Consider the following 11,769-nt stretch of genomic DNA (forward strand, 5'->3'; position numbering starts at 1 on the left):
GTTGGAATTTTAAGCATGTGTTTTGATTTATTTATTTTTTTTGGTACTTAAAATTACATATATTCCTGAGAATTTTTTTTTTTATAAATATTTCCCAAATTATGTTTAACAGAACAAGGAATTTAACAGTATTTCCTCTAATATTTGTTTTTCTTCTAGGCTTATTTGTTTTATTTTAGCTAGAATAAAAGCAGGTTTAAATATTTTGAAACCTATTTTAAGATCAATATTATTAGCCCCCTTAAGCAATATATATTTTTGATTGTCTGCAGAAGAAACTATACAATGACTTGCCTAATTACTCTAATTAAGCCTTTGAATTGCACTTAAATTTGAATGCTTATATTTTGAAAAACATTTAGTAAAATATTATGTGCTGTCATCATAGCAAAGATAAAAGAAATCAGTAATTAGAAATGAGATATCAAAACTATTATGTTCAGAAATAAGTAAAAAAAAAAAAAAAAAAAAAAAAAAACTTCTTTCCATTAAACAGAAATTGGCCAGGAAAAGGGTTGCTAATATTCAGGAGGGCTAATAATTCTGACTTCAAGTGTATATATACAGTTATTTTCCACCCTGCAAAGGAAAGAGAAATAAATACAATAGAATAAAAATATAAAACAAACTGTGCTTTAAGCATCTCCACTGTAAGAAAAACACTTTAGCTACAGAAATCCTTCAGTCAAGAGCAGAGAAACATTTTCTCGTTATGTTTGATTAATGATAATAAAAACAGGCGGCAGCAGGAATATTTTGCGCTGTCTCTTTAATGGTTTCTCTTTCACGTCTTTTGATCCTCAACTCGTTTGTTTATTACACAAATGAGGGTTAATATAAATAATCACTAAACACCGCGTTTTGACACCTATTTGACCATTAAAGCGCTCACGTTAAGATGACTAGATGTCTGCGCTCCTCTGCTCGTCTCAGGGTGCGAATGAGAGCGAATGCTGACTGGCCGCATGCTTCTGACTGCGTGTGCGTGTTGCACACACACATAAGCACGCGGTCTTTCGCAACACATACAACTGGAAAGGGGGCGGTATATGATGCATATAATTGTTTATCTTGATTAATGCTTTTTTATAATCGTTTGAAATCGAAATCGGATTTTGGATTAATTGTACAGCCCTGTATAAATAGTGGAGCATTTTATGCCTTTTTCTACCGCAACACTTATCCTCTCCCCGCGCCCCCCTTGTGAACTCTGGCGCCCCCCTTAGGGGGGCGCGGACCCCAGGTTGGGAACCACTGGTTTAGACGGTAATTCCTTTCTTGTTAGTAAAGCTATATACCAGAAAGTTTGTAGAATCGATGCTGATCTTCAAGCCGTGTTGTTTGAGCACTGTGCTGATAGGCTCAAGTTAAAATTAGGGTATAAGATATAAAAGCAAGAGTGCGAAGAGCGGAGCAGTGGGCAAAGACGTCCGAACAGTAGCAAAGCAGGAAGTAAAAAAAAAACTATAGACTATATAACTTTAGACTATAAATTAGCTATAAACTATAAGCTTTAGACTATAAATTAGCATGTTCTTAATGTTTCTGGCATGTTGCTAATATGTTTACTATTGCTAGCATGAATCCTGCATCTTTTAACACTGTTAGTAATTACATAGGACAATCTTTAGAATGGTAAACACTGATGTTTACATATGTTTAAACCATGCTAGCAGAATAATTTTGTTTTTGTAGCATGTTTAGCATTTTGTCCTGGAAAAGTCTGGGATAAATTGTTGGACTCAAGGGCACAGTAGTAATAAATGATAATTATTGCCTTTTTCATTTCTGGGTCGCCCCTACTTAAGACTCAACCTGCAACTTCTGAATCTGCATCCTTGTTCTTTATCCATCCTATACATCAACACAACACACATTCAAAAGCCATCTCCTCCCCTTCACACTGACCTCATAAATCAACCTTTCCCTGATATTTTCATTTCTATATCATGTGACATGTATTTAATATGCTCCTCCGCAGAAGTGTTTTCATAATGTAGTGTTTTTATGCTGCTGTGCAGTGTTAGTGGGGTCTGTGGGTCAAGGACTGTGTGTGGATTACACTGGCATGAATCAGGCAGCTCTGGGTGTGTTGTTGTCATGTTTTACCTTGCCCATGAAGACTCTGGCAGCCTTCCACCCCCGGTCTTTAGGAATTTGCCCACGTGGAGCCAAAAGAACCATCACAGCCGCTGTGACGTTAATCACAGCCTCCGGGGGATTCGGGAACGTCTTTAACTCTGTCAGATTTACCTAAAAGACATCAAGGAGAGAGAAAATTTTGCTTCTGTAACAGCTAATTAAGTAAGTGTTAGCCTTCAAATGTCAAAGTCAGGTGACACAAATATTTCAATTAAACTGTATTTGAGATTCACAAAGCATCAGTCATTAGGTTTTAAAATAGCAGTTTTTAATTAATAAATAAATTATAATTAAGTGTGATTACTGAAATATGGTTAGCATGAATGTATGGTAAACTCAATTTTGTTATCATTTTATTAAATGCACTGTATGATATTACATTATCACAAATTATTGCTAAAATCACTTCTTTTTTACTTATTACATGTAAGAAACACAAAAATGTGCATTTATTGTTTAAATAAATAGTACCACTGTTCTGAAAGAAAGGTTAATTTTAATTATGTCTCTGTTAAACTGCTTTATTGTTTATTTTTGTATTCCTACTTGTTCACACAATCAAACATTTATTATAAAAGTATTTTATATACAGTAAACATTATGTATATATTACAATTTAAAATGTAGCATTGGTAAGATTTGAAATAAGTTTATTTGCATGTGTATGATCAAACTATGGCTTTAAAAGTTTAAAACACTGTAAAATATTATTATTATTAATTTAAAAGACTGATGATAAATTATTAATAATAAATAATTTAATAAATTATTACAATATACATTAAATTAGTCATTTATGGCTTTGATTCAAAGGTTAATTTTCAGCATCATTGCTCAAGTGTTCAATGTAACATGATTGTTCAGAAATCACTCGAGTATTGCTAATTTTATGCTAAAATCTAAATAATAAAACTGCCAAATATTATATATAATATATTACAGCTTGTGTAATTACATATCGAGAAAGTTAAGTTTGTCTTTTTATTTGTTACTTTTATTTTGATTTGTTTGATGAATAGGATTATTAAGAAAAACAGCATTTTTTGAAAAAGAATTATTTAGACTTCACTTGATTGATTAAATTACATTATATAAATAGACTATATTATATATACAGTAATTTTCCAATATCCAAAATCTCAAATATTGTAACATTGCAAAAACCCCCAATAACTTTTTTATTTTGTAATTTTCTTAAAAGAAAAAAAAATGTTACACTGTTACAACATTGGTCATAATTGACTATAGCAGTGATAAATAATAATAATAATAATAATAATAATAATAATAAAAACAACAACAACAACAATAATAATAATAATAATAATAATAATAATAATAATTAACAGAGTGATTTTTGAAGGATCATGTGACTGGAGTGTACTGGAGTAATGATGCTGAAAATGAGAAAGCTTTGGGAAAGCTTTTTTAGACCATTTAAAAATTGCTTAAAAGCTTAAAGTGACATTTAAAGGCTTAATTAGGTTAATTAGGTTAACTAGGCAGGTTAGGGTAATTAGGGAAGCTATTGTAAAACAATGGTTTGTTCTGTAGACTTTTAAAAAAATATATAGCTTAAAGGGGCTAATAATTTTGTCCTTATAATGGCTTTTAAAAAATTAATAACTTCTTTTATTCTTGCGGAAATGAAACAATTCACCGTACGTTCACACCGAAAGCGGCGAGAGCGTCAAAACTCGCTACATTGATCTCATATTTAAAGGAGCCGTTGCAGCATATCAGTTACATTCCTGCATAAAACATGTTTCTAGCGTGAAAATGTTGCGCACTTCTTATTAAATTCATACAACAATGGAAGATCAAGTTGCGTGTGGTGCGGCTTTGCTCTATTTATCCAATATGTGTCCATATGGCTGAAATATCCTGAAGCAGCAGTACTGTTTTGTACTGTCACATCGCGAGATTCACGCTTTTTTAAGATAAATTTATATAACATTAATGAACATCAGTAACTCGCCAGTAACTTATTTAATGTATGTTCCTGTAGGAAAAAATTGTAAATAACTGGAAATCCGGCGGAACCCTTGGGAACAACTGTGGTCGGAACCAAAGTTCACAGGTCTGTGTTCTCTGAACTGCTATCAAGCGATGGACGTCTTCATTCTGATTGCTTGCCGCCGAAACGCGTCATAGCTCATTACCATAAAGTTGACTTTATTTCAACTCTCCTCGACGCTCACGCCGGCAAAGACGCGCTGCGCTGCTCCTCGCCTCTTATCGCCGCCGGCTCTCATTGAAAATGAATGACTTCCGGCTACTTTGACGCTCTTGCCGCTTTCCGTGTGAACGTACGGTAAGACTTTCTCCAGAAAAAAAAATATTATCAGACATACAGTGAACATTTCCTTGCTCTGTTAAATATTATTATTTGGTAAATATAAAAAATAAATAAATAAATAAAAGCAGGGCTAATAATTCTGACTTCAACTCTATATTTACACAAATTGCACAGATTGATTGATTGATTGATTGATTGATTGATTGATTGATTGATTGATTGATTGATTGATTGATTGATTCATTCATTCATTCATTCATTCATTCATTCATTCATTCACTGGTATTTTTCATATCACCTTGTTGAGTGTTTGGAGAGCAGCTGTAGCTGCATCTAAAGCAGGTTCAGCTTTAGCCAAATCCTTTTCACATTCTTTTAGTCTTCGGGACACCTCTGCTTGCATAGCAGCCACCTAAAAATGAAAACACATTCATAAGCAAGGGGGAAATGCTACATTACCACCTTGACAATGAGTACAGAGACAGCTCTTTGGTTCCTCCACCTTCTGCTCCTCCAGGTCTGCGTCTTCTCTCTTCTGGCTCACTCTCTCTGTCTGCAGGCCAATTCTGGCCATAAGAGCCTCAGCTGCCTGGTTCTTCATTGTCAGCTCCACTTCCTGAGAGTTCAGCTTTACTGTCAGATCCTCCACCTCATCACAAAAATATCATGTTTAGATTATAATATATGAAATTCTCTTATTTATTCATAATTACCTATATGCCTTCTTTACCTGATTCCACTAAACTATACTATATACATTCTGTTCAGTCATTCAAAAGTTTTCTTTATAGATAATAACTTACATTCTACAAGAACACATCTAATTAATTGAAAGATATAGGAATGTTCTGTAAAATGTCCACAGTCACAAACACTCAAACAATTTTGAATGAATGTTAGCATTTGCTAGCACAATAACATAAACATTTTAACACATCGCTATCAGGTTTTAACATATTATGTACTAGCATGTTTAATACAATACCAACAATTGCCACAACACTAGCATGTTTAATGCAGTTAAAATGTTTATTGTTTGTTTTAATATACAGCTAACATGTTTGCAGCACAACAATGTTAACTTTTTGTTAATATATGTTAAGATATTGCTGTCATATTTTAATATGATAAGGCATTGGCTAAATTTTTACCACAACGCTAGCATGTTACAAGCATATTTTAGTACATTGATTTACCACAATGCTAGTTTATGTTGCTAGCATGTTTTAGAATGTTGTTGTGTAACACATTGCTATGAAGTTGTTAGCACTCTTCTAAGATGTTTTAGCATTTTGCTTACATGTTTAGTATAGCATGCTAAGGCCAGTAAGATGTTTTGTATGTATGACTCCTAATTATTGAGTTCTAGTGAGGTATTTTTTTTTATTTAATAAGTTAAAACTCACTACTTTCAGTAGTCAACATTAAAAAGTTTTTCACATTTGTAAAATAAAAATGAGTGTTGTTGAACAGTTTTAGGACAATTTTGTTGAAAGGTTTTGATCCACTTTAAATTCTGACTATTGAATATTACAAACAATTACTGTATTTCTAAATTTAAATTAAATATCTCAATGTGACTCTTGAAGAAATAATTTCACCAATTTCTTCTAGAGTACTTTCATCAAACATATGATTAAATTTAATCTTACAATAAAAGCTCTCTGAGACCTTGCCGACAGCTTTTTACAACTTTCAGCAAGTGATAAAACAGCGTTTCTTTTTTATTATTATTTTTAATCTAGATCCAGTTATTAGATAAAACCTCTGCAACATTTGAATACTAAACCCTATATCACAAAGGCAGGCAATCTTCAGACTACCAGACTGAAGGTTTACGAGTCCCTCAGCCTTCGGTGAGCGATGATGGGCATATTAACTAGCAGTAACTACATTCCTCCACTGTCCCACCACTGCAGCTTTGAGGAGTCTACACAGGCCAAATTCAAATGCCACACTTTTCTGCTTTTTTACTGATCATCACAATAAAACATGTTGTGTAAAACTGGGAAAGATATAATATACATATAATATTCATATACATAAAATACACACACACACGCACGCACGCACGCACACACACACACACACACCCACACCCACATATATATATATATATATATATATATATTTATATATATATATATATATATATATATATATATATATATATATATATATATATATATATATATATATATATATATATRTGTGTGTGTGTGTGTGTGTGTGTGTGTGTGTGTGTGTGTGTGCGTGTGTGTGTGTGTGTGTGTGTGTGTGTATAATCATATACATACACACACACACACACACAACAATTCTGTCTGGTTCTCGAATCTAATTGGCTGATAGTCCAGCAATGAGTGACGAAAGAGTGACAGCAGATCAATGAACTCACTACAGTTTGACAAATATTGCAGGTTATACAGAACAACATAATTTACTTTTACTGGTGAGAATGTAGATGTTTAGACTGCAACTATGCAGTTTATTTATAAGGTGAGTGCCTATTTTAAATATTCATAATTTCTGAGGATTAGCTAAAATACTGAGCAGAGCAAAGACAGTTGATGTTCCGCCACATCATGGGATGGTGAAAAAGACCGCATAATAAGTCCTTAGATGGGGAAAACTCCACGTTGATGATCGAGATGATCTCTCTCTGTTGTATGTTTAAGTGGTGCATAAATACCAGAGTAATCTGGTAGTGTTTGACTTGCCTTAGTCTTTTCGGGGTTAATTACTGCAAAATCCGGTTTGCAACAGAGAAATACTTGGAAATCTCTTTAGATTGATGGCATTTCATGTTCACGTTCAGCCTTATAATCCTAAAATGTGAGTTTTGTCATCATTTTAGACATTATGCTAGAGAATCGTACAAATACTAGCTCTAAAGTAACGTTGGCGAAATATCAAAGTTTTCTATTGTTTTGACTTCAGCTGCAGATGTGAATGAATGGTGGAAGAAAATAGTTCCTCATACAAAAGGATTTTCTTTTTTATACTGACGATTATGAATTTTATATACACGATAATGTGAAACAGTTTTATAAAAGCAATTTCCTACTCGTAGCAGTGCGATATGGCTGTATATCATCACTGGTGGAACACTAAGGCATTTGGCCTGTGGCCTCGAGCCAACGCTCGCCTCCCACCACATATGTATCCAAAATACACATACACCTCCCAAATATGCAAGTCTAACAAAGGGAGTCTTCAAGCATACAATAATTGCTTCAAAAGATTCTGTGTGCCTAATATTATGGGAAATTGAGTTCTAGAGATTTGGAGAAACAGAAGAAAAAGTCTGGTCCCCCATAGAGCGCAGACGAGTGGAGGGAAATGTTAAAAGACGTAAATCAGAAGAACTAAGATCCCACCTAGGAGAGTACACAGTTGAACGTTCTGAAATATATTGGAAGAGCCAAACCATGCAAGGCCTAATATGTAAGCATCAACACAAAAACTAACATGAAGCCAATATAGAGTATAGAGCGATGATCTCTGTCTGAATTAGCAGCTGAATTTGAAACATACTGCAGTATTTTTTAATGTATTTTATTCGGTGGATTTTGAAACGCCTGCAGGTAAATCATTGCAGCTATCAATGAAAGAGAACATAAAACATTTTTTTATTTTTTTAATAAAACAACATAAAAAAACATATCACAAAGGTAAGCAATTATCAAAAATTAGGGCTGAATGTTTATGAGTCCCTCGACTCTTAGTGAATAAATAATAACATTGCAAAAAAATAGTTCATCCAAAAATGAAAATGTACTAAGTTCCTGACCCTCAGGTAGTTTCAAACGGTTATGAGTTTCATTATTCTGCTGAACACAAAAGAAAAGATTTAAAAGAAAGCTGAAAACCATTTACTTCCATAGTCGAAAAACAAATAAAATAGAAGTTAATGATTACAGGTTTTCAGCATTTTTTGAAAACACCTTATTTTGTTTAGTTTAACAGAAAGTAAACTCAAAATATTTGAAACAAGGGTGAGTAAATGATGATGGAATTTTCATTTTTGGTCAAACTATCCTTTTAACTAGTATCAGTACCCCAATTTGAACTCTACACACCTGAGAAGCAGTACTCTTGATTTTCTGAAGGCCAGACTGAAGCCTGTCAAGTCTCTGATGCAGTTCCTTCTCCCTGTTTTCCAGTAGACTCTTGTAAAGCCTCAGCTGCTCCAGGAAGCTCTTAGATGTGCTGTAGTTGTGCCTCTTCTCGTTGCAGCAGTAACGCTCGCTAACCCGCTTGACGCTGGTGTGCGCGTGGGCCATGAAAAGACTGATGGATTCCCAAATGGTCGGCTGTAAAGGCAAGAGTAAGAGAGGGTTAGAGAGGGACCCGTATGGATTAAATGCTCTTTAACATCCTCGGCTGTCACAGGCCCTGAAATATCATCTTCATAAATCCTGAATTCATCTCCAAGTTTGTATGTGTTTCGCCGGCTTCTGGACTTATTCAATCTGAAATTTAGGTGCAGGGCGCCAGGGAGGGAAAGATTAAGCTGGAAAAATAATGGGCCAATGCTGGTGACACCCTGCGTAAAGTAGGGCGAGCGTTTACATAGCACGGCTTCTAACTTTCAGCACGGTGTGTTTTGTTTATTGGTTATTTATGATGTTCGCTGCTGTCTGATGACTGACTCATTCATCAGACTGTTAAAGATCAATTCGCGCAAAGGCAAATGCGTTTTAAAAGATGCAAGAACACAGATCATAATTCACTGGAAAGCAATAAAACATGTAACTGGCTGGCAAAAAAGACAGAAAAAAAGAGACAGTTATAAATGAAGATCTGAGATAATGGGGTTTGATAAACAGCATATTGAGTTAAATGCATGTAAATAATACATTGATCTCCTAAACTCAAAGGTCTTGGTTATTTGTGTCAGAAATTAATCTCTTTTTTTTTTTACCCTTCTGAGTTTTATGCTTATAAACACATTAAGTAAAAAAAAAATGTTGGATAAAGCAGGGATTTTGTCATGAATCTAATCTAAAGAAAATGTATAAACTATATATATATATATATATATATATATATATATATATATATATATATATATATATATATATATATATATATATATATATATATATATATATATATATATATATATATATATAAAAACTTGCATAAAAAATAATTTTTCAATTGGGAGTTTTCAAGTTTAAATAAGGTTGCCAAAATTGGTATTTTAATAGTGAGTGACGTCAAATTAGTATGTAAATTTATGATGCAATTTCTAAAAATTTATCAAAACTTTTGGGATTGAAAGTAATTTGCATTTTTTGTATGGTGAAATGTACAGTAGGTGTGCAAAACACCTGCAAAGCTCAGCATCTCAGCATCCGTAAGCAAAACACCTTCTGGGGTGTTTTGGTTTCTAAAACCCATCGTTAATCGACTAAGGTCGCAAGTTGGGTTGTTACAAACATAGTTTGTAGTTTTGGCGTTTCCCAAATCCGTCGTTCCAATGAACATTTGAAAACTGCATTGCTTTGCAACACCTTTAGAGCTGTAGTTAGAAGCATACTGTATTTCCTGGCTGTGTTTTTTATTATTAAGTAGGATCTTTCTTTATTTCTTAATAAATAGACTACTGTAAATTACAACCATTAACAATTCATATGAGATTAAAATATGTGTTAGCTAAGAGGTTTTATGTTTTAGAATAGAATGTGGAATGTTCTCAGTATTTGTAAAGAAACATATAGGCCCTATATGTGCTGTTTACATATATTTTAATTAATATAGAAAAAGAGTGCATGTTTTTACCCAAACTAAAATTGGATTTTTTTTAAATGCGTGTACATGCAAAACAATATAATTTTCACTAAAAAGTATGTTTAGTTTTTTTCCTCTATAAGAGTTGTATCTCCGCCCCGTTGAGATCATCAATATGGGTGTTTTTAGTTATAACTAACGTGGTACAAACGTGCGATCTGAGACAGAGAAACTACAGTTTTGGAGAAACACTTGTCACTACATCGTTATTTTCCTAAATGATGCATCATACTATGATAGTTACGTTGATGTTTGTGAAACGCAATAATAATATGCACATACAGATATAAAAAAGCATGAGCAGCCATCCTCTTCATCATTAAGAGAAAAATCCCTTTTGTTTTTCCAAAATTAAAACTAAAATATAACATAAAAATGCAATAAAATGAAAAGAAATTTTAAAATTTTAATTAAAATGTAATAAAAATTATTTAGTAATAAAAAAAATTATAAAATCTAAAATATATACACACACACACACACACACACACACACACACACACACACACACACACACACACACACACACACACACACACACACACACACACACACACACACACACACACACTTGAATCAGAATTATTAGCCCCCCCAATGAATTTGTTTCTTTTTAAAATATTTTCCAAATGATGATTAACAGAGCAAGGATATTTCACAGTATCTCTGATAATATATTTTTATTCTGGAGAGAGTCTTATTTGTTTTATTTTAGCTAGAATAAAAGTAGTTTTTACATTTTTAAAAAACATTTTAAGGTCAAAATTGTTACCCCCTTAAAGCTAAATGTTTTTTTTTTATATAATAATTGAGTGAGGCTGTATTGTATAAAGAGTTCAGATTGAAAAACCTCTAAATGTCATCTAAAATTTACTTCAAAAAAAAAAAAAGAAAAAGTTATTTTCATGGTCTTTCAAAATATCTGTGCACATCCCTGTCTCAAATCGTTATGAGATAAATTGTGATTACATATTTTAATTGACTAACAGCCCAAAAATTCCACTCTCAAGTACAAAACTGAGAGAAAAAAACCCACAGCTGGTCACAAGTCAACACACACACCCATATAAACTCTTAACACACGCACACAGTCTGTATGAAACAGCTGTGGCTTCTCTGAGGGTCAGTCTGTGTGTATTAATCACTGCTCCTTTATTAGCATAAATGATCCTGCTTAGTGATCGTTCCACTGGTGCAGGGATAACAACAATGTCGAGAGAGAGAGAGAGAGAGAGAGAGAGAGAGAGAGAGAGAGAGAGAGAGAGAGAGAGAGAGAGAGAGAGAGAGAGAGAGAGAGAAAACTGCGTCTGCCATTGAGCTCACTGTGCATGTGATCAGCCATTTGTCTTCACTTCAGAGTAGAGCTAATGATGAGGAATCTGCTGCACGTGTAAATGTGAGGAGAAAACACTCATCAGAACAATTACACAGTCTTTTAGCCTTTTAGTTTTTCTGTGTCAAATGAAAAATTAAACCTGTTTTTGCCAAGCCTATAAAAATAATTAAAACTGTAAACTGTAAGTCAATGT

The 11,769-nt window shown here is 33.3% G+C and overlaps 1 protein-coding gene across 1 annotated transcript in view; it reads right to left on the reverse strand.

The window, feature by feature from the left end:
* si:dkey-233k19.3 overlaps positions 1-11,769 on the reverse strand; it is a 199,529-nt gene that overhangs the window by 57,279 nt on the left and 130,481 nt on the right. Inside the window, exons 56-59 of the mRNA XM_009292264.5 lie at positions 8,524-8,757; positions 4,944-5,090; positions 4,740-4,853; positions 2,110-2,253 (exon numbers count right to left, since the gene is read on the reverse strand). Of these exons, the coding sequence (XP_009290539.2) occupies positions 2,110-2,253; positions 4,740-4,853; positions 4,944-5,090; positions 8,524-8,757 (639 nt within the window). The remainder of the gene's footprint in view (positions 1-2,109; positions 2,254-4,739; positions 4,854-4,943; positions 5,091-8,523; positions 8,758-11,769) is intronic.

The sequence above is a fragment of the Danio rerio genome, chromosome 16, assembly GCF_049306965.1.
Source record: "Danio rerio strain Tuebingen ecotype United States chromosome 16, GRCz12tu, whole genome shotgun sequence".
NCBI classification, from domain to species: Eukaryota; Metazoa; Chordata; class Actinopteri; order Cypriniformes; family Danionidae; genus Danio; species Danio rerio.